The sequence below is a fragment of the Ornithorhynchus anatinus genome, chromosome 2 (genome assembly GCF_004115215.2).
Source record: "Ornithorhynchus anatinus isolate Pmale09 chromosome 2, mOrnAna1.pri.v4, whole genome shotgun sequence".
Taxonomy (NCBI): Eukaryota; Metazoa; Chordata; class Mammalia; order Monotremata; family Ornithorhynchidae; genus Ornithorhynchus; species Ornithorhynchus anatinus.
This window is the reverse complement of record NC_041729.1, coordinates 144,721,144-144,741,862: the sequence shown is the minus strand read 5'-3', so window position 1 is coordinate 144,741,862 and position 20,719 is coordinate 144,721,144. Positions and strand designations below refer to the sequence as shown.

At 45.4% G+C, this 20,719-nt stretch overlaps 1 protein-coding gene across 4 annotated transcripts in view; it reads left to right on the top strand.

The window, feature by feature from the left end:
- DENND5B (DENN domain containing 5B) overlaps positions 1 to 20,719 on the top strand; it is a 235,509-nt gene that overhangs the window by 60,196 nt on the left and 154,594 nt on the right. For 2 of the 4 annotated variants that reach the window (XM_029053470.2, XM_029053489.2), the window contains exon 2: positions 19,515 to 19,580. The exons of the other annotated variants lie outside the window; for them this stretch is intronic. In XM_029053470.2, coding sequence (XP_028909303.1) covers positions 19,515 to 19,580 — 66 coding nt within the window. The remainder of the gene's footprint in view (positions 1 to 19,514; positions 19,581 to 20,719) is intronic. 4 annotated transcript variants of the gene reach the window in all.

Genomic DNA, 20,719 nt, shown 5'->3' with positions numbered 1-20,719 from the left:
TGGGGTTGGTGAGGTCTTCCAGAGTCTGGTAGGACAAGCTCTGCTTGTCGGTTACGAGACATACTCTGTAGGACTTGAGTATGGATCTTTCTACTTTATTACTTCCTCCTATTTGTCATGTACTTTAGTGTCTGTCTCCATTGCTGATTGCAAGCCTCTTGGTGGCAGAGACAGTGTTTACTAGTTTTATAGTACTCTCCTAAGCGTACTTGGGAGAGTAGGCACTCGATAATGTAGAAGCAGCATCGCCTAGTGGATAGAGCTCACTGTACTCACTGTACCTCGATCTCATCTATCTCGCAGCTGACCTCCCGCCCACGTCCTGCCTCTGGCCTGGAACGCCCTCCCTCTTGTATCTGACAGACAAGGACTCTCCTCTGCTTCAAAGTCTTATTGAAGGCCCATCTCCTCCAAGAAGCCTTCCCTGACTAAGCAGTCCTTTCCTCTTCTCCCACTTCCTTCTGCGTCACCCTAACTTGCTCCCTTTATTCACCATCCCCATCCCCACAACACTTATGTACATAGCCATAATTTATTTATTTATATTAGGTTCGGTCTCCCCCAGACTATAAGCTCATTGTGGTCATGGAATGTAATTATTAAATTATGTCGTACTCTTCCAAGTCCTTAGTTCAGTGCTCTGCAAACAGTATGTGCCCAATAAATATGATCGATTAATTGCTAGAACACAGGCTTGGGCATCCGAAGAACCCCTGAGTTCTAATCCCGGCTCTGCCACTTGTCTGCTGGATTTGCCTGGGCTTAGGAGCCAGAGGTCATGGGTTCGAATCCCCCTCCGCCACTTGTCAGCTGTGTGACTGTGGGCAAGTCACTTAACTTCTCTGTGCCTCAATTCCCTCATCTGTCAAGTGGGGTTTAAGACTGTGAGCCCCATGAGGGACAACTTGATTACACTGTACCTACCCCAGCGCTTAGAACAGTGCTCGGCACATAGTAAGTGCTTAACAAATACCAACATTATTACCTTGGGCATGTCACTTTCCTTCTCTAGGCCTCAGTTCCCTCATCTGTAAAATGGGGATTAAAACTGTGACTCATATGTGGGATATGGACTGTGTCCAACTTGATTAATTTGTATCTACCAGAGCACTTAGTATAGTTCGTGGCACATAGTAAAGGGCTTAGCAAATAGTTTTAAAAATAAATAAAATGAAAGCACTCATGAAGCAGTGTGACCTAGTAGATAGATCACGGGCCTGGGAGTCAGAAGGACCTAGGTTTTAATCCTGGCTCTGTCTCCACTGAGCAGCGTGGCTCAGTGGAAAGAGCACGGGCTTTGGAGTCAGGGCTCATGAGTTTGAATCCCAGCTCTGCCACTTGTCGGCTGTGTGACTGTGGGCAAGTCACTTAACTTCTCTGTGCCTCAGTTACCTCATCTGTAAAATGGGGATGAAGACTGTGAGCCCCACGTGGGACAACCTGATTCCCCTATGTCTACCCCAGCGCTTAGAACAGTGCTCGGCACATAGTAAGTGCTTAACAAATACCAACATTATTATTATCCTGTCTTCTGTGTGGCCTTGGACAAGTTACTTCACTTCTCTGTGCCTCAGTTACCTCATCTGTAAAATAGAGATTAGTACTTTGAGGTGCAAGTGGGACATGGACTGGATCCAACCTGATCAGCTTGTATCTATTTACCATCTTAGTACAGCGCCTGGCACATAGTAGGCACGTAACAAATACCATAAAAAATAATATTGAGATCCCTTTATTATTTGACCATGGTTCCTGCAAGAACTCTTGATTTGGGAATATGGACCCTTGAAATCCAAAACCAGGAAATTTGAGCCCATGAACAGGTCAGAAAAATCGTATAGGATTTGACTGTTGGGGGGGGTTCCTAAAGCAGGATAGTAGAAAGAGATGGAGATAAGACTGGGAATTAATCAAAACAAAGAAATAAATCCCCTTGAAAAGCAAAATCCAAGATTTTGCTTGCAAACTTAGTTATCTGGGGATTTAAACATTTGCAAGATGTTTACTTAATCTGCTGACCCTGAATCTGTAGAATAAGGAAAAAAAGAGCAAAATTGCTAGTTGGGTAGCATTCTGCAAATCTGAAAACAGAAACAATTTTGGAGCAGTTCACCTCTAGCTGAGACTTTGACCCTGTTTCTCAGATTTAAATGCTTAACTAAAGCCTTTGGGATGGTCATTGTATTACCCTCCTTTAGATTCTTGTCAGTAGTCAATAATGAACCCATATAATAATACTTTGCATCTATCCTCTGAAGATATCAAATACAACTTTAAAGGTTTTTCCCTCCCAGGGAAACTGCAAACTAGGCTAAGTTATTTGTGAAGCTTGATGGCCTAGAGGAAGGAGTACAGGCCCGGGAGTTAGAGGACCTGTGTTCTAATTTCAGCACCACCACTTGCTTGCTGTGTTGAATACCAAGGTTTGATGTAGGTACAAGTTAATTGGGTTTGGACACAGTCCCTGTCCCACATGACTTGTAGTCCAAGTAGGACTGTAACTTCGATGTGGGCAGATGTGCCTGTTGAATGTTATATTGTACTCTCCTAAGTGCTTGTTCAGCGCTTAGAACAGTGCTTGGCACATAGTAAGCATTTAACAAATACCATTATTATTATTATTACAGTGTTTTGTACACAGTAAGTGCTCAATAAATACGATAGGATGAATGAATAGGAGGGAGAACAGGTATTGAATTTCCATCTTCAAGATGAGGAAACGGAGGCACAGAGAAGTTAACTGACTTGCTCGAGATCACACAGTAGACAACTGGTAGAGGAGGAATTGGAACCCTGATCCTTGAATTCTAGGCTGGGCTCTTTCTACTAGGCCACACTGTTTCCCTAAATTGTGTTAAAAACGTTACTTCAATTTTTATTCAAAAAGACGAACAAAGAAGGCGCATTTAACATATATTTGGGGCCCTCAAACTTACCTTATAGTAATAATAATAATTATGGTATTTGTTAAGCACTTACTATGTGCCAAGCACTGTTCCAAGCACTGTTTTTCCCCCTCAGTTCCTCTTCCCTCTAGTCATTTGTCCTGTCCTAGCCTCAATCACAATCTCTCCACACATCACTGGTGTTGCTAGTTTCCCCTAAGCCCTTCATTATGGTATTGGTTAAGCTCTTACTATGTACCGGGCACTGTACTAAGCACTGGGGTGTTCGTTCAGTTATATTATATTGAGTGCTTACTGTGTGCAGAGCACTGTATTGAGCATTTGGGAGACTACAGTATAACAGCCAACAGACACATTCCCTGCCCACAACGAGCTCACGGCCTAGAGGGGAAGACAGACACTAATATAAAGAAATAAATGACAGATATGTACTTAAGTGCTGTGGGGCCAGGATGGGGGATGAATGAAGGGAGCAAGTTAGATACAAGCTGATCAGCTTGCACACAGTCCCTGCCTCATGTAAGGGCTCACAGTCTTCACAGTCTTTAACCGGCTTTTTAACAGGTAACTGGGGCACAGAGAAGTTAAGTGACTTGCCCAAGGTCAAACAGCATCAAGGGCGGAGCCAGAATTATAACCCAGAGCCTCCGACTCCCAGGTCCGTGCTCTTCCCACTAGGCCACCCTGTTTGGGGTCTGAAGTAACGGCTGGGCCTAGAGCCTCCCCTTAGCGGTGGGGAGATTTCCTGAACGTGGGTCCGAAAAACTCGGACATGTTTCCCAGAATAGCCCTCACCCCAGGCAGGCTGTCCATTGAGTAAATTCCAGGATGGAAGTGAGCATTGTGCCACTCCCCAGTAGCCCGGAATGATATGCTCCCTTCCCGGAAAACAGGGCTAGCGTATGCGGCTGTGCTATTTTGGGCAGGAGAGAAGAAGGCATTCCTCGGACTGAACTCTTCACGGTGTGATTTCCCAGTAGAGAAAGCAGCAGGAGATAAGTTTAGTCATTTCTAAAACTAGCCCCTGCCATAGGCATCCAGATCTAATAAACAGTACCAGAGGTAGCGGACCAACTGCAGCAAGGAAAGACCAATAAAAAGCATTGGTTTCAGGGTGTATATATTTTCTGTATATATTTTCTGATGCCCCCGAAATAGGGAAGGAATGGGGAACAAGGCACGTTTCCTCCAAGAAGCCTTTCCTGACTAGGCCCTCCTTTCCTCTTCTCCCCTTCCTTCCTGCCTCACCCTGACTTGATCCCTTTATTCATCCCCCCTCCCAGCCCCACGGCACTTACTGTAATTAATTTTTATTAATGCGTCTCTCCCCCCTCTAGACTGGAAGCTCATTGTGGGCAGGGAATGTGTCTGTGTATTCTTATATCGTACTCTCCAAAGTGCTTAGTACAGTGCTCTGCACACAGTAAACAATAAATATGATTGAATAAATGAATGAATGAATGAATGAATGGGGGTTAAGGAGTCAGAGATGGGGGAAGAGAGAAATTTAGCCCACCCATTCCTTTCTATCCCCTTCCCCCTCACCACAAAACACACACACACACTACATTATTCGCCCGAAGACACCCAGGCGAGGCTGTAGAGCCTGTCTCCCCACTGCCCCACAGTGACCTTGGGCAAGTTATTTCACTTCTCTGAGCCTCAGTTCCCTCATCTGTAAAATGGGGATTAAGACTGAGCCCCATGTGGAACAGGGACAGTGTCCAATCTGATTAGCAAAATACGTTTGAATGAAGAAAGGGGGATTAAAAAAAGGGGGTAAAGAGTGTGCGTGTGTGTGTGTGTGTGTTGGTAAAAATATTGGTGGATATGGGCCAGTAAAACTGCCTGAGAATTACATGTATAATGGGTTCACTGTTTGTTATGGACAGGAAACTTGTCTGTTGTAGTGTACTCTCCAAAGTGCTTAGTACAGAGCTCTGCACCCAGTAAGTGCTCAATAAATGCCATCGATTGATTAACTGATGGGGTAAAATCCCGAGATCTGTCAGGCCTCTATTTGCTGAGGTAGTTCAGGGGTCTATAAGCCCTTTCCGCCCCCTTCACAACATCCAATCAGCACAGGCAAGTCAGGTCCCTCCCTGCTCCACTTTGCTGATCCCCGTTCCCCAAAGCAGCAGATAACTGTGTCGCTGTAGAAGAAGCTGTGAAATCCGGCTTAAATCTCTGCCCTTCTGCCTCACCCCGGCTCTGTGCTGCTTTAGAGGGGGATGGAAGAGGGGGCGGTGGTCGTGGCTCTGGCTGAGTCTAGGATCTGAAGTTCCATCTCCACCTGAGGTTTGTGGATGAAAAGGCCTGGCAGCAATTTTAAGGAAAGCAAACCCTTTTTTTTTTTTTTAAATGATTGAAATAGAAGACCCAGATAGAGAAAGGAGTTCTAAGGCTGTGAGCCCATTGTTGGGTCGGGATTGTCTCTATTTGTTGCCAAATTGTACTCTCCAGGCACTTAGTCTAGTGCTCTGAACACAGTAAGTGCTCAATAAATACGATTAACTGAATAAGGTGCGCAGAGATGTTCCGATGATGGGTTTAGCTGACTCGAAAGGACTTGGTGAAGAAAAGAGGAAGGCAATCGTTCCTAAATAGGACACATTTATCACTAAAACCACGGTCAACAGAGCATGCTTCCACATCTGCCGCCTCCTGTCAAGGGTTATGGTCATATTTCCCCTGTTTATCATTGCGTAGTGGATAGAGCACGGGCCTGGGGAGTCAGAAGATCATGGGTTCTAATCCCAACTCCACCACTTGTCTGCGGTGTGACCTTGAGCAAGTCAATTCACTTCTGTGCCTCAGTTCCCTCATCTGTCAAATGGAGATTGAGACTGGAAGCCCCACGTGAGAAAGGGACTATGTCCAACCCCATTTGCTTGTATCCACCCCAGCGCTTAGATTAGCACCCGGCACAGAGTGAGCGCTTAACAAATACCATCGTTGTTGTTATTATTATTTACATTTTCCAAGCAGTGGTGGAAGACAACTGGGATCAATCAGTGGTATTTATTGAGTGCTTAGTACGTGCAGAGCACGGTACTAATCACCCCAGGGAGGACAGTACAACGGAATTAGGAGACACACTCCTTGCCCAGAATGAGTTGGAAGAGGGCTTTATGGATCGGGGGTTCATTCAATAGTATTTATTGAGCTCTTACTATGTGCAGAGCACTGTACTAAGTGCTTGGAATGTACAAATCGGTAACAGATAGAGACAGTCCCTGCCCTTTGATGGGCTTACAGTCTAATCAAGTGGAGACCGAGGGGAGGTAACAGGGACAGTAATAAAAGCTCCCAAAGACCCCCAGCATCCCAGTTAGAAATTTCACTTCCAGCATCGCTCTCAAATTTGCCCTTGTCAAAAGTAATGATCATAATGATAATAAATGTGGTATTTAAGTGCTTGCTATGTGCCTGGCACCATTCTAAGCACTGGGGTCTTATGCTGTCGAGTCGTCTCCGACCCATAGCGACTCCATGGACACGTCTCTCCCAGAAGGCTCCACCTTCATCTGCCATCGTTCTGGAAGTGGATCCAGAGAGTTTTCTTGGTCAAAATCCGGAAGTGGTTGACTGTTACTTCCTTCCGTGCAGTCAACTTGAGTCTCGGCCCTCGATTCTCTCCCATGCCACTGCTGCCTAGCATGGAAGAGTTTTGACTTGTAGCAGATGGCCTTCCACTCACAAGCCACTGGGCAAGCTAGGAATAGAATGGACAGGACTCTGCTTGACTCTTCCTCTTATAGCCGAGACTGGTATAGGACTGGAAACTCTCCAGATACCACCCTGAGAGGGGAAGCACTGGGGGTGATACAAGCAAATAGGTTTGGACAGAGTCCCTGCTCCACAGTGTCAATCCCCATTTTATAGATGAGGTTGCTGAGGTCCAGAAAAGTGAAGTGACTTGTCCAAGGTCACACAGCAGACAAGGGGCGGAGCCGGGCTTAGAACCTGGATCCTTCTGATTCCCAGGCCCGTGCTGTATCCACTACGCCATGCTGCTTCTCTACTCTAAAGTAGGGATTGGTTACTAGGTGGAGACTTCTAAAAAATAGTAGTTTGGCATTCTGTTACAGTTATCTGTACCATCCCTATCTCTCCCCATCACAGGTAACAGATGAGAATCAGCGGGGCTTAGTGGAAAGAACCTGGGCTTGGGAGTCAGGAGGCCTTGGGTTCTAATCCCAGCTCTGCCACGTGTCTGTTGGGTGACCTTTGGGCCAGTCAGTTCACTTCTCTGGGCCTCAGTTTCCTCATCTGGAAAATGGGGATTAAACCTGTGAGCCCCCTGGGACATGGACTGTGTCCAAGCGGATAACTTATATCTACAGTGCCTGGAACATAGTAAGTGCTTAACAATACCATAAAAAAAGGAAACACCATGCTGGCTTGCCTTAAAAGTGGTTCTTAGAGCAGCTTCGATGTTTCCAAAATTGGGTTGGTCGTGTTGACTTTGAAGCTTGGGTTGAGAAGAGAAACTAACCTGCCGTGAGTTGATCAAAGGTTCAAAATTTAGTAAGTCAGTTGATTTCAATCAAGCGGGGTGAAGGAGGGGGTTCTAGCACCCAATTCCTGTGAAACAGGGAAGTGAAAGACAGTTCAGGATCTGAAGGGGTATGTTTCCCCGTACGTTTAAGGTGTTAAAATGGTTGTACATATATATGTGTCAAGGACTGGGGTAGATCCAGATTAATCATATGGGACACTGTGGAGTAGTGGATAGAGCCCCAGACCTGGGAGTCAGAAAGTCATGGGTTCTAATTCCGGCTCCACCACTTGTTTGCTGTGTGACCTTGAGCAGGTCATTTCACTTCTCTGGATCTGTTTCCCCATCTGTAAAATGGGGATTGAAACTGTGAGCCCTATGTGAGTCCAACCTGATTTATTTGGATCCACTCCAGCGCTTAGTACAGTGCTTGGCACAGAGAAAGCACTTAACAAATGCCCTTATTATTATTATATGGGGATCACAATCTAAGTAAGAGGGAAACCAGGGATTGAGTCCCCCTTATATTGAGGAGGAAATTGAGACACAGAGAAGCTGAGTAATTTGCCTAAGGTCACACAGCAGGGAAGTGCAGTTGTGGGAATTAGAACCCAGGTCCTCTAACTCGGGATTTTAGGCTACTGTTTGGGCAGAGATGTAGTGTTGGGCAACATTTTCCTTCTAGACAGGTCATCGTTAGCCGTTTTTTGATTGTTTTGCATTGTGCTACTGTCCGCTTCTTCCTTTCTCCTTCCTTCTTCCTTCCTCCCTTCCTTCTTCTTTTCTGCTAATTACAAATGCCCTAATTAGGGTGGTCTAGTTGATAGAGCACAGACCTGGGAGTCAGAAGGACCTGGGTTCTGTTGCCAGCTCCACCACTTGTCTGCTGGTTGACCTAGGGCAAATCACTTCACTTCTCTGGGCCTCAGTTACCTCATCTGTAAAATGAGGATTAAGACTGCAGGCCCCATGTGGGACATGAACTATGTCCAGTTTGATTATCTTGTATCCACTGCAGCACTTCGTTCATTCATTCAGTTGTATTTATTGAGCGTTTGCTGTGTGTAGAGCGCTGTACTAAGCACTTGGGAGAGGACAATATAACAGTAAACAGAAACATTCCCTGCCCACCATGAACTTAATGCCTGGCACCTAGTAAGTGCTTAATAAATACCGTAAAAAAAAAAGACAGGGTTCTTACCCACTTCGTGCCATTCGACTGAGGTGGTGGGGCTGGTTTTTACCATTTTTATTCCTCACGCTGGCCTAATTTAACCTCATCTTGGCAAGCAAGAAGACGGTTCTGCCGCAACACATTTGAGCCGGCGGAAGCGGCAGCTGTCGTCTGGCCCGGGACCAAACCAATTTTGTCAATTCTGTGGCCCGGCAGGGAGCCCATGCTCGATCTGTGGCGAATCTGTGTGGATGGGCAGCCCCGGTGTTTGCCCATCCACCTCCGCATCAAACAGAAACTCCTCACCATGGCTTTAAAGCACTCAATCACCTTGCCCCCTCCTATCTCACCTCGCTCCTCTTCTCCAGCCCAGCCCGCACATTTTGCTCCTCTAATGCCAACTTTCTCACCGTGCCCCGATCTCATCTATCTCGCCGCCGACCTCTCACTTATGTCGTACCTCTGGCCTGGAACGTTCTACCTTCTCAAATCTGACAGACAGTGACTCCCCCCGCTTTCAAAGCCTTTTCCTTCATTCATTCAATCATATTTATTGAGCACTTACTGTGTAAGTGTAGTACTGTGTAGTACTGTGTAAGTGTACTGTAGTAAGCGCTTGGAAAGTACAATTCGGCAACAGAGAGAGAATTCCTATCCAAGAATGGACTCACAATCTAGAAAGGGGAGACAGACAACAAAACAAAACAAGTAGATAGGCATCAATACCATCAAAATAGATAAATAGAAGCATAGATATATACACATCATTAATAAAATAGAGTAATAAATATGTACAAATACATACAAGTTCTGTGGGGAGGGGAAGGGGGTAGAGCAAAGGGAGGGAGTAGGGGAGATGGGGAGGGGAGGAGAGAAGAGGAAAAGGGGGGCTCAGTCTGGGAAGTCCTCCTGGAGGAGGTGAGCTCTCAGTAGGGCTTTGAAGAGGGGAAGAGAGTTAGTTTGGTGGACGTGAGGAGGGAGGGCATTCCAATACAGCGGTAGGACATGGGCCAGGGATCAACGGTGGGACAGGTGAGAACGAGGTCCAGGGTTCAACGGTGGGACAGGCGAGAACGAGACACCATGAGGAGGTTAGCGGCAGAGGAGTGGAGTGTACGGGGTGGGCTGGAGAAGGAGAGAAGGGAGGTGAGGTAGGAGGGGACCAGGGGATGGAGAGCTTTGAAGCCAAGAGTGAGGAGTTTTTGCTTCATGTGAAGGTTGGTAGGCAACCACTGGAGATTTTTGAGGAGGGGGGGTGACACGCCCAGAGCGTTTCTGTAGCAGAGTATAGACTGTCGCGGGAGAGACAGGAGGATGGGAGATTAGAAGGAAGGCTGATGTAACTATCCAGTCGAGATACTATGAGAGATTGTACCAGCAAGGTAGCGGTTTGAATGGAGAGGAAGGGCGGATCTTGGCGATGTTGTGAAGCAGGTTTTGGTGACGGATTGGATGTGTGGGGTGAATGAGAGAGCAGAGTCAAGGATGACATCAAGGTTGTGGGCCTGTGAGATGGGAAGGATGGTAGTGCCATCCACAGTGACGGGAAAATCAGGGAGAAAATTGAAGGTCCTTTTCCTCCAAGAGGCCTTCCCTGACTAAGCCCTCCTTTCCTCTTCTCCCACTCCTTCTGCGTCGCCCTGACTTGCTCCTTTTATTCATCCCCCCTCCCAGACCCGCAGCATTTACGTTCATATCTGGAATTCTGTTTATTTCTATTAAGGTCTGTCTCCCCCTCTAGACTGTAAGCTTGTTGTGGGCAGGGAATGTGTCTGTTATGTTGTTACAGCATTCTCTTCCATTAGCTTAGAAGTGTGCTCCGCACCCAGTAAGCACTCCAGAAATACGGTTGATCGACTGAGGGGGGAGGGTTCATTTGTTTGTGCTCCATTTGGTGATTGAAAATATTTCTCTCGCTTCCATGGGCCCTTTCCGCTGGCCATTTCTCTGCCATTCAAAGGGAGCCTTTGCGTGGCAGAAGAAGCCGAGGCAACAGGAAATGAGTCTTTGGCACATGATGGCAGAACTGCCTACGGGAACTCTAGATTCTCCCAGATTGGCACAAAGGTGGTTTTTTTTAATGTATTTGTTAAGCGCTTACTATGTAGCGGACTCTGTCCTAAGCACAGGAGAGATTCATGGTAAACAGGTTACGTGTGAATGTCCCACACGGGGTTCAGTCTTAATCCCCATTTTACTTTCATAATTACTTTGGAGAAGTAGCATAGCTCAGTGGAAAGAGCCCGGGCTTGGGAGTCAGAGGTCATGGGTTCGAATCCCAGCTCGGCCCCTTTGTGCATTGTGTGACCTCGGGCAAGTCACTTCACTTCTCTGTGCCGCAGTTACCTCATTTGTAGAATGGGGATGAAGACTGTGAGCTTCACGTGGGACAACCTGATTACCCTGTATCTCCCCCAGCGCTTAGAACAGTGCTCTGCACATAGTAAGCGCTTAACAAATACCAACATTATTATTATTTCATTCAGTCAGTCAGTCGTATTTATTGAGTGCTTACTGTGTGCAGAGCACTGCACTAAGCTCTTGGAAAGTACAATTTGGCAACAGATAGAGACAACCCCTATCCAACAACGGGCTCACTGAATGGGGAGGCATACAACAAAACAAAACAAGTAGACAGGCATCACTACCATCAAAATAGACGAATAGAACCATAGATAAATGCACATTATTAATAAAATAGAATAATTAACATGTGCAAATATACCTAAGTGCTGTGGGGAGGGGGAGGAGTAGAGCAGAGTGAGGGAATAGGGGAGAATGGGGAGGGGAGGAGGAGCAGAGGGAAAGGGAGGGCTCAGTCTGGGAAGGCCTCCTGGAGGAGTTGAGCTCTCAGTAGGGCTTAGAAGGGGGGAAGAGAGTTAGTTTGGCTAGAAGAGAAGTGACTTGCCCAAGGTCATATAGAGTAGTGGCAGAGCCGGGATGAGAACCCAGGTCCTTTAGACTCCCAGCCCCGGCCTTCAACCATTAGGCCACACAGCTTCTGTTGTCTCTGAAGGTGCTGATGACAGTCAAGGTGTTTGTATCTCTTATAGTAACCTATCTATCAATCAGTTGTATTTATTGACCGCTTACTGGGTAGAGGTCACTGTAGTAAGTGCTTGGGAGAGTACAGTTTAACTGTGTTTCTATCTTTTATGGCACCGCATCTTGGCAAATTCATTCAGTTCTTTCATTCATATTGAGTGCTCACTGTGCACAGAGCCCTGTACTAAGAGCACTTGGGGGAGGACAGTAAACAGACCCATTCCCTGCCCACAGCGAACTTACAACCTGAGCTCGTCATGGGCAGGGAATGTGTTAAGTTATATTGTACTATCCCAAGCGCTTAGTACAGTGTTTTGCCCGTAGTAAGCACTCAATATATATAATTATTAATAACAATAATAACCTAGAGGAGGAGAACAGTCTGTAGGGGGAGATCAAATCAAATGACCCCAGAACCTTCTTTTTGATAACGGATAGGTATTCTTTTTGGGTCCATTGTGTGTGCAGAGCACTGTATTGAACACTTAGGTACATGCAATAAAAATAGACTCTACAATCCCTTTCCTCAGGGAGTTTACCATCTAATAAGATGGAAAGATTCTGGAAGTTTACATACAGTGGGAACTAGAGGGTAAATAATAATGGTAATAATAATTATGGTATTTGTTAAATGCTTAATATGTGCCAAGCACTGTTCTAAGTGCTGGGATAGGTGCCAGGTAATCAGGGTTTCCCACGTGGAGCTCACAGTCTTAATCCCCATTTTTACAGATGAGGTAACTGAGGCCCAGAGAAGTGAGGTGGCTTGCTCAAGGTCACACACAGCAGACAAGTGGCGGAGGCGGGATTAGAACCCTCGTCCTCTGACTCCCAAGCCCGGGCTTTTGCCACTAAGTCACACTGCTTCTCCTAAATAAAGATCCTACTGGTAACAGCAAACACAAGCAAGGAGTGAATTAATAAATGCCGAGGGCGACGAGTGAGGCCAGGTGGTTTGAGCGACTCTGCCACTTGTCAGCTGTGTGACTGTGGGCAAGTCACTTCTCTGTGCCTCATTTACCTCATCTGTAAAATGGGATTAACTGTGAGCCTCACATGGGACAACCTGATTACCCTGTATCTACCCCAGCGCTTAGAACAGTGCTCTGCACATAGTAAGCGCTTAACAAATACCAACATTATTATTAGGAAATCCCTCCTGGAGGAGATGATTTGGGGGAAGCCTTCAAAGGTGGGGAGGGGGGTGGTCTGGAGCAACGGGAGAAGGAATTCCAGGCAGGGGGAAGGGTGTGAGGAATGGGTTGGAAACAGGAAACCTCTCTAGGCCGTAAGCATGTTGTGGGCAGGGATCAGGGCTACCAACTCTGTTCAGTTGTACTCTCCCATTTGCTTAATACAGTGCTCTGCACACTGTAAACGCTCAATAAATACCCAGGATTGGGAGTTGAGAGCAAGGTCCAGTGAGAAGGGTAGCTTGCGGGCAGTGAGCTGTGAAGTTTAGCAGGTGAGGAGAGCCAGGATGCTGGGTCCAGACAGCTGTTGACTGCCATTTCACAGCCAGTCTTTGGGATGACCAGTTGGAGAATCCACCCAGTGGATAGAGCCCGGGCCTGGGAATCAGAAGGACCTGGTTTCTAATCCCGGTCCTGCCACTCATCTGCTGTGTGACCTTGCGCATGTCACTTCACTTCTTTGTGCCTCGGTTACCTTGTCTGTAAAATGAGGATTAAGACTGGGAGCCCTGCGGGGGACAGGGACTGTGTCCCGCCCAATTTTCCTGGATCCACTCCGGCATTTAGGACAGTGCCTGGCACATATTAAATGCTTAAGAAATACTACAATTATTATTACTGAAGACCATTAAAATTTAAAAACTGTGGGGATCTAAAGGGCCCTGCCCATCTCCTGCAGCAGCATGGCCTAGTAGAAAAAGCACAGGCCAGAAGTCAGAGGACCCGGGTTCTAATCCCAGCTCTGCCACTTGTCTGCAGTGACATCGGACAAGTCACTTCACTTCCCTGTGCCTCAGTTCCCTCATCTGCAAAATGGGGATTCAATCCCTGATTGCCATCCCACTTAGACAGGGACCCTTATGTAGGACCTGATTTTCTTGTATCTACCTCAGTGCTTAGTACAGTGCTTGGCACACAGTAAGCGCTCAATAAATATGATTGAATGGATGAACATTGTAAGCGCTTAAATACTATTGTTATTATTAATAATGATGACATTTGTTAAGCACTTACTATGTGCCAAGCACTGTTCTAAGCACTGAGGTTGATACAAGGTAATCAGGGTGTCCCAAGTAGGGCTCACAGACTTCATCCCCATTTTCCAGATGAGGCAACTGGAGCCCAGAGAAGTTAAGTGACTTGCCCAAAGTCACACAGCTGACAAGTGGCAGAAGTGGGTTTAGAACCCACTCCTCTGACTCCCAAGCCCGGGCTCTTTCCGCTAAGCCACACTGCCTAAACTGTTCCTCTTATTAGTATTATTATTTCCATGGAAATGAAATCTAAGTAGTAGCCTGAGGTGACATCACGATTATGTCTAGTTTTTCTTCTCCAAATCTTTAATCCCACATCGACCTCCAAAATCTTCAGAAACGAGAGCACTAAAAATGGTATTTGCAGAAGGTGAAGTTTGAGTATTTTAATCTCATAGTCCAACTCTCTGGAAATTGTTTGCTGTTTGCACAACATTCCTGGGAGTCACGATAGTTGATTCTCTCCTTTAGCCTCTCTTAAACCTTACCATATTGACTAATAATAATAATAATAGTATTTGTTAAGCACTTCCTATGTGCCCAGCACTGTTCTTAGCCCTGGGGTACTTATGCAATAATCACGTTGGACACAGTCCCTGTCCCACTTTGGGTCCACAGGCTTAATTCCCATTTTATAGGTGAGGTAATTGAGGTACAGAGAAGCAAAGTGACTTGCCCAGAGTCACACAGTAGACAAGTGGTGGAGGCAGGTTTAGAACTCATGACTGTCTGACTCCCAGGCCCGGGCTCTATCCACTACACCGTGCTACTATACCCTTGCAGACGCAGAGCATATGGCTGAGATTTGTGAGGGGAAAGGCTCTGAGAGAAACAAGAAGCAGCATGGCCTAGTGGATAGAGCCCAGGCCTCAGAGTCAGAAGGTGCATGAGTTCTCATCCCAGCCCCGCTGCTTGTCTGCTATGTGACCTTGGACAAGTCACTTCACTTCTCTGGGCCTCAGTTACCTCCTCTGTAAAATGGGGAGTAAAACTGTGAGCCCCACATGGGATTCCGCCTCTGCCACTTGTCAGCTGTGTGACTGTGGGCAAGTCACTTCACTTCTCTGTGCCTCAGTTCCCTCATCTGTAAAATGGAGATTAACTGTGAGCCTCATGTGGGACAACCTGATTATCCTGTATCTATCCCAGCGCTTAGAACAGTGCTCTGCACATAGTAAGCGCTCAACAAATGCCAACATTGTAAATTGACTGCCTTGTATCTACCCCAGTGTTTGGCACATAGTAAGCTCTTAGCAAATACCATAATTATTATTATTATTATGATGTAGAGCCCCCTACCCCCCAAACCTCATTTCTGTTCCCCCAGGGCCCTAATCAAATGCTGTTTACAGCGGTGGCTGATTGAAGGAGGACTTGATTGCTTAAGCCTTGATTTTGAGATTGCAGAAGTGAGACGTGTAGATACCTGTAACCTGTCCTCATTAGGGAACCGGGTTGAAAGGAGAGGATTAACTTGAGGATTCTTGCTCGTGTCATAAAGATTGCTTGCCTAGAAAAAAGCCAACAGCCAGTTAGTAATAAAAATGGAAACATCTCTTATTCCTAGCCAAGACGGCTTCCTAATTGAAGTACACAAGGATTCAATGTGAATCATTCCAAAGACGAAGATCTTTGGAATCTCCTGACAGCAACAAATGTTTAAAAGAGATGAGGATGCCCTTTGAGGTAGTCAAAACAAAAGGGATTTTGTAGAAAGTGACTTTTATGGATTTTAATTAATGGTCTTGCTTTGCCTTTAGACAGGGGTTCAGCGGAGAATTGGTGGACTTGCTGATGTCTATTTTGTGACTCATTATTGTGCAAGAGTGGGATTTTATGTCTGCTTTATACTCACTTGTAATCATGTTGCCATTTCACAGGGAACCTGAGGGCAATTTGCAAAATCCGACTGGAAAGGTTTAGAAAATTGCAAACGTTCTCCCTTGACCTACCTACCTTAAGCTCCTTCTGGGCAGGGAACATGTCCACTAAATGTGTTATTAGTAATAATGATGATGGTGATAATTATGATTTAAGTGCTTACTATGTGCTAAGCACTGTTCTAAGGACTGGGGTAGATACAAGTTAATCACGGTGGACACTGTGTTGTACTGTACTCTCCCAAGGGCATAGTACAGTGAACTGCACACAGTAAGCACTCAATAAATACCACTGGTTCACACCTACCCCTTCTGCCTCATACACACGCTTCACGTACCCACTGGGTTTTTTGGTGACTTCTTTAAATTTGTTATGTGTAATTTGTTATGTTTATGACTATGTGTAAGGCACTGTACTAAGTATTGGGATAGATTCAAGTTAATCAGGTTGGACACAGTCCCGGTCCCACATGGAGCTCACACTCTTAATCCCCATTTTATGGATGAGGTAACCGAGGCTCAGAGAAGTGAAGTGATTTGCCCAAGGTCACCCAGCAGACAGTTGGCGGAAGCAGGTTAAGGACCCAGATCCTTCCGACTCCCAGGCCCTGGCTTTTTCCATTCGGCCAAGCTGCTTCTCCAAGTTCAATATCATATACAGGACTGTCCCTCCCTTGCATTGTTCATCGCTAGGTTTCTGGTTGCTTTCTAAACTGACATTACTGTAGTAATATTTCATTCAATCGTATTATTGAGCGCTTACTGTGTGCAGAGCCCTGTATTGAGTACTTTAAGCCCCCTTTTCCTCAGCTCCCCCCCCTTCCACATCACCTTGACTAACTCCCTTTGCTCCTCTCCCTGCCACACAACACTTATGTATTTATCTATAATTCTATTTATTTATATTGATGCCTGTTTACTTATTTTGATGCCTGTCTTCCCCCCTCTAGTCTGTAAACCCCCTGTGGGCTGGGATTGTCTCTCTTTATTGCTGAACTGTACTTTCCAATCGCTTAGTAATGTGCTCCTCACACAGTAAGCGCTCAATAAATACTACTGAATGGATGAATACAGTACAACAATAAACAGATACATTCCCTGCCCATAACAAACTTACAGGTGGGAGCATAATTTATTGTGGGTAGAGCATGAACTTGGAAGTCAGAAGGTGATGGGTTCTAATCCCAGCTCAGCCACTTGTCTGCTGAGTGACCTTAGGCAAGTCGCTTCACTTCTCTGTGCCTCAGTTACCTCATCTGTAAAGTGGGGGTCGAGATTGAGCCCCACGAGAGACGGGGACTGTGTCCATCCCCATTTGCTTGTGTCCAAACCCCAGGGCTTAGTATGGTGCCAGCACTTAGTAAGCTCTTAGCAAATAGCCTTATTATTATTATTACTCAGAGTGTAATAATAATTATTATTATCACTCAAAAAACAACTGCAGTGTTTATGCTTAACTCTCTGTCCTCTCTATAGTTAGTATCTTGTTGGATGAAAAAACCAGAAGAACCGTATTTTCCCTGTTCCCTCACTTCAGCGAGGAAGGTTATTCTGGAGCGAATAACCTCCCTCATTCCTTTCTTGTCAGTTTGGAGGCGAGCTCAGGATTTTGGGATTCACTTAGCCTCAGGCAACCATCTCTGAGTGGAAAAACTGGCGAGAGACCGAAACTAGACTCCAGGTTATTTCAGGAAGCTGCACATTTCACTCGTTCACACATGCCTTCTCTATGTGTTATCCTGCCGCATGGAAGAGCGGAAAAATCATATTCAAAAGGATCTGGGTCAGTTGGACTCCATTTGGCTTCCTGGAGTGGATTCATTCATTCATTCCTTCATTCACCTGTATTTATTGAGCGCTTACTCTGTGAAAATCTATAATTTTATCTATTTATATTGATGCTATTGATGCCTGTCTACTTGTTTTGTTTTGTTGTCTGTCTCCCCCCATCTAGCCTGTGAGCCCGTTGGTGGGTAGGGATTGTCTCTATTTGTTGCCTAATTGTATTTTCCAAGAGCTTAGTACAGTGTTCTGCACACAGCAAGTGCTCAATAAATACCACTGAATGAATGAATCGAATGAATGAAAATACAATTCAGCAACAGATAGAGACAAATAGAGACTGTGAACAAAGGGCTTACAGTCTAGAAGTGGGGGCAGACATCAAAACAAGTAAACAGGCATCAATAGCATCAGTGTAAATAGAATTACAGGTGTATATGCATCATTAATAAAATAAATAGAATAGTAAAAATATACCCAAGTGGTGTGGGGCGGGGAAGGGGGTAGAGCAGAGGGAGCAAGTCGGGGCTGTGAGGAGGGGAGGAGGAGCAGAGGAAAATGGGGGCTTAATCTGGGAAGTCCTCCTGGAGGAGGTGAGCTTTCTGAGCTTTCAGTAGGGCTTTGAAACGGGGAAGTGTGCTAGTTTGGCGGATGTGAGGAGGGAGGGCTTCCAGGTCAGAGGTAGGACATGGGCCAGGGTTCGACGGCAGGGCAGGCAAGAGTGAGGTGCCATGAGAAGGTTAGTAACAGAAAATATCGAACAATGTTGCCTGGGCTCTATGAGAATCTGGCTCTCGGTTCTAAGTCTTCCTTTAGTATTTATCATAACATCTATAATCAAATCATTAGCTTTTTATAGAGCCGTCCCAAGGGTTGTCACCTACACCCTGAAAAATCCCCCCTTGACACAGCAGACAAGTGGCAGAGGCAGGATTAGAACCCACGACCCTTGACGCCCAAACTGAGGCTCTTTCCACTAAGCCACACTGCTTCTTGAAAGAAGACTAGGAAGACTCTGGTGCTGGGAAACAGTTGCCATTTCATGTTGGTGTAAAAATTCATTTCTGTGAATGATGCAGCTCATCGTGGGAAGGGAATGCGTCCTACCGTTATATTCTCCCAAGTGCTTAGTACAGTGCTTTGCACACAGTAAGCGCTCAGTAAATCCGACTGAATTGAATCGAGTAAGGTACTTGCCATAGGGTCAAAATCAGTGACAGCTGCGTGATGGTGAATTTGGGGCGGTACTAGATTACAAAGTGATGTGATCTCTGTGGCAAATTCCCAGCATGTGGAATTTGCTTCATTTATATTTGTAGGCTGCGTTTTGTGAGGTGGGCCAATTGCACCACCAAAATAGCGGTTTCTGAGAGTCAATCGATCTATTGAGCGGTTACTGGGTGCAGAGCAATGTACTAAGCACTTGGGAGAGAACAGGACAACGGAGTTGGGAGGCAGGTTCCCTGCAGCCTGCTTACTGTGTAGAGATGGGAACAGGTATTAATATAAATAATTAAAAGTCAGAGATGAATGCTTGGAGACTTTGAATCCTGGGAGAGGAACGGGGAAAGAGAGGAAAAAGCAAGGGGAGGGGAAGGGAATAGAGAGAAGGAAAGGAATAGACAGAAGGGCCGAAAGAAGAAGAAACATATCTGTTTTGCCAATATTTAAATATGAGTGGTGATGTCTGGCTTTTGAAGTTGAAAAATCAGGTCAGAACCGGATCATAGTCTTTTCTGTTATTAATCCTCACCTGTGTATATGCATTTCTAACATTTATTTCATAAGTTCTGTTCACCATCTCTGTAGTGTTTACTACGGTGAATTTTTTCCCATTCTTCCCCTCTCCAACAAGGCGAGAGGAATTTAGGGGATGGAAAGGGAGCAAGGGCCGGTTGTTTCTCGTTGTTTGTTTATCATTTCAGTTATCCATTTTTCCGAGTTGTTTTGTTTTTTTGTTTGTTCATACGTGCTTTTTTGTTTCTGTTGTGTTGTGTAGTTTTATACCAGTGGCTAGAAGCAGATCTTCAAGGCAAGAGCCACAATGCTGCAAACAGAACCGCAGGTAAAAAAAAATGGGATTCAAAAACACAACTCTCGAGTCCCGAGTAAATTGTTCTCTCTCCGTCTTGGAACTTTGATCGAATCAATTTCTGTCAGTCGGGTATCTTCTCTGGTCTATACTTTTCAAAAGGTTTCGTTTGCTTCATTCCTATTAAAAAAAATACGTATTCATTAACCTTTAAACTCTCTTGGCATTTACGTAGCAGTTTTTCTGGTGAAACAATCTCATAAATTCATATATATTTTCTGACTAAGATTACTTTTATTAATGATTTGAACCAGATATGCGACTTGAGGAAAGGTACATTTCTTTGTTTATAAAATGTTCAGGTTTAGCCTGCATCATATTCTAATAACACAGAGTGGTTTCATTTTCTGGGAATTCCCCTTTGCTAAACTCTTTTCTGGAATTTCCAAGTGGCCTCCAGAAAGAGGGATTTCCTTAATGCTTATAATAGTAATTATGGTATTTGTTAAGCGCTTACTACATTTCAAGCACTGTTCCAAGTGCTGAAGTTAGATACAACGTGGCTCAGTGGAAAGAACACAGGCTTGGGACTCAGAGGTCATGGGTTCTAATTCCGGTTCCGGCACTTATCAGCTGTGTCATTTTGGGCGAGTCACTTCACTTCTCTGGGCCTCAGTTACCTCATCTGGAAAATGGGGATTAAGACTGGGAGCCCCACGTAGAACAGTGCTTGGCACATAGTAAGTGCTAAACAAACACCATCATTATTATTATTATTATTAGAGGAACAAAACATGCTATGGCACTGCTTAGGTCAATGGACAGCCTTGAGAAACGTGCACAAATATGATGATAATAATGATGATAATGATATTTGTTAAGCACTTACTATGTGTCAAGCATTGTTTTAAGCACTCGGGTAGATACAAACACGGTCCCTATCCCAGATGGGGCTCACAGTCTTCATCCCATTTCACAGATGAAGTGACTGAGGCTCAGAAAGTGACTTGCCCAAGGTCACACAGCAGACAAGAGGCAGAGCCAAGATGAGAATCCAGGTGCTTCCGATTCTCAGGTCCCTGTTCCATCCACTAGGCCAAGCTGCTTCTTGAGCAAATATGGCTGCTCTTTAGATTTGGCCAGCTTCTGAAATGAAATATAAATACACGTTA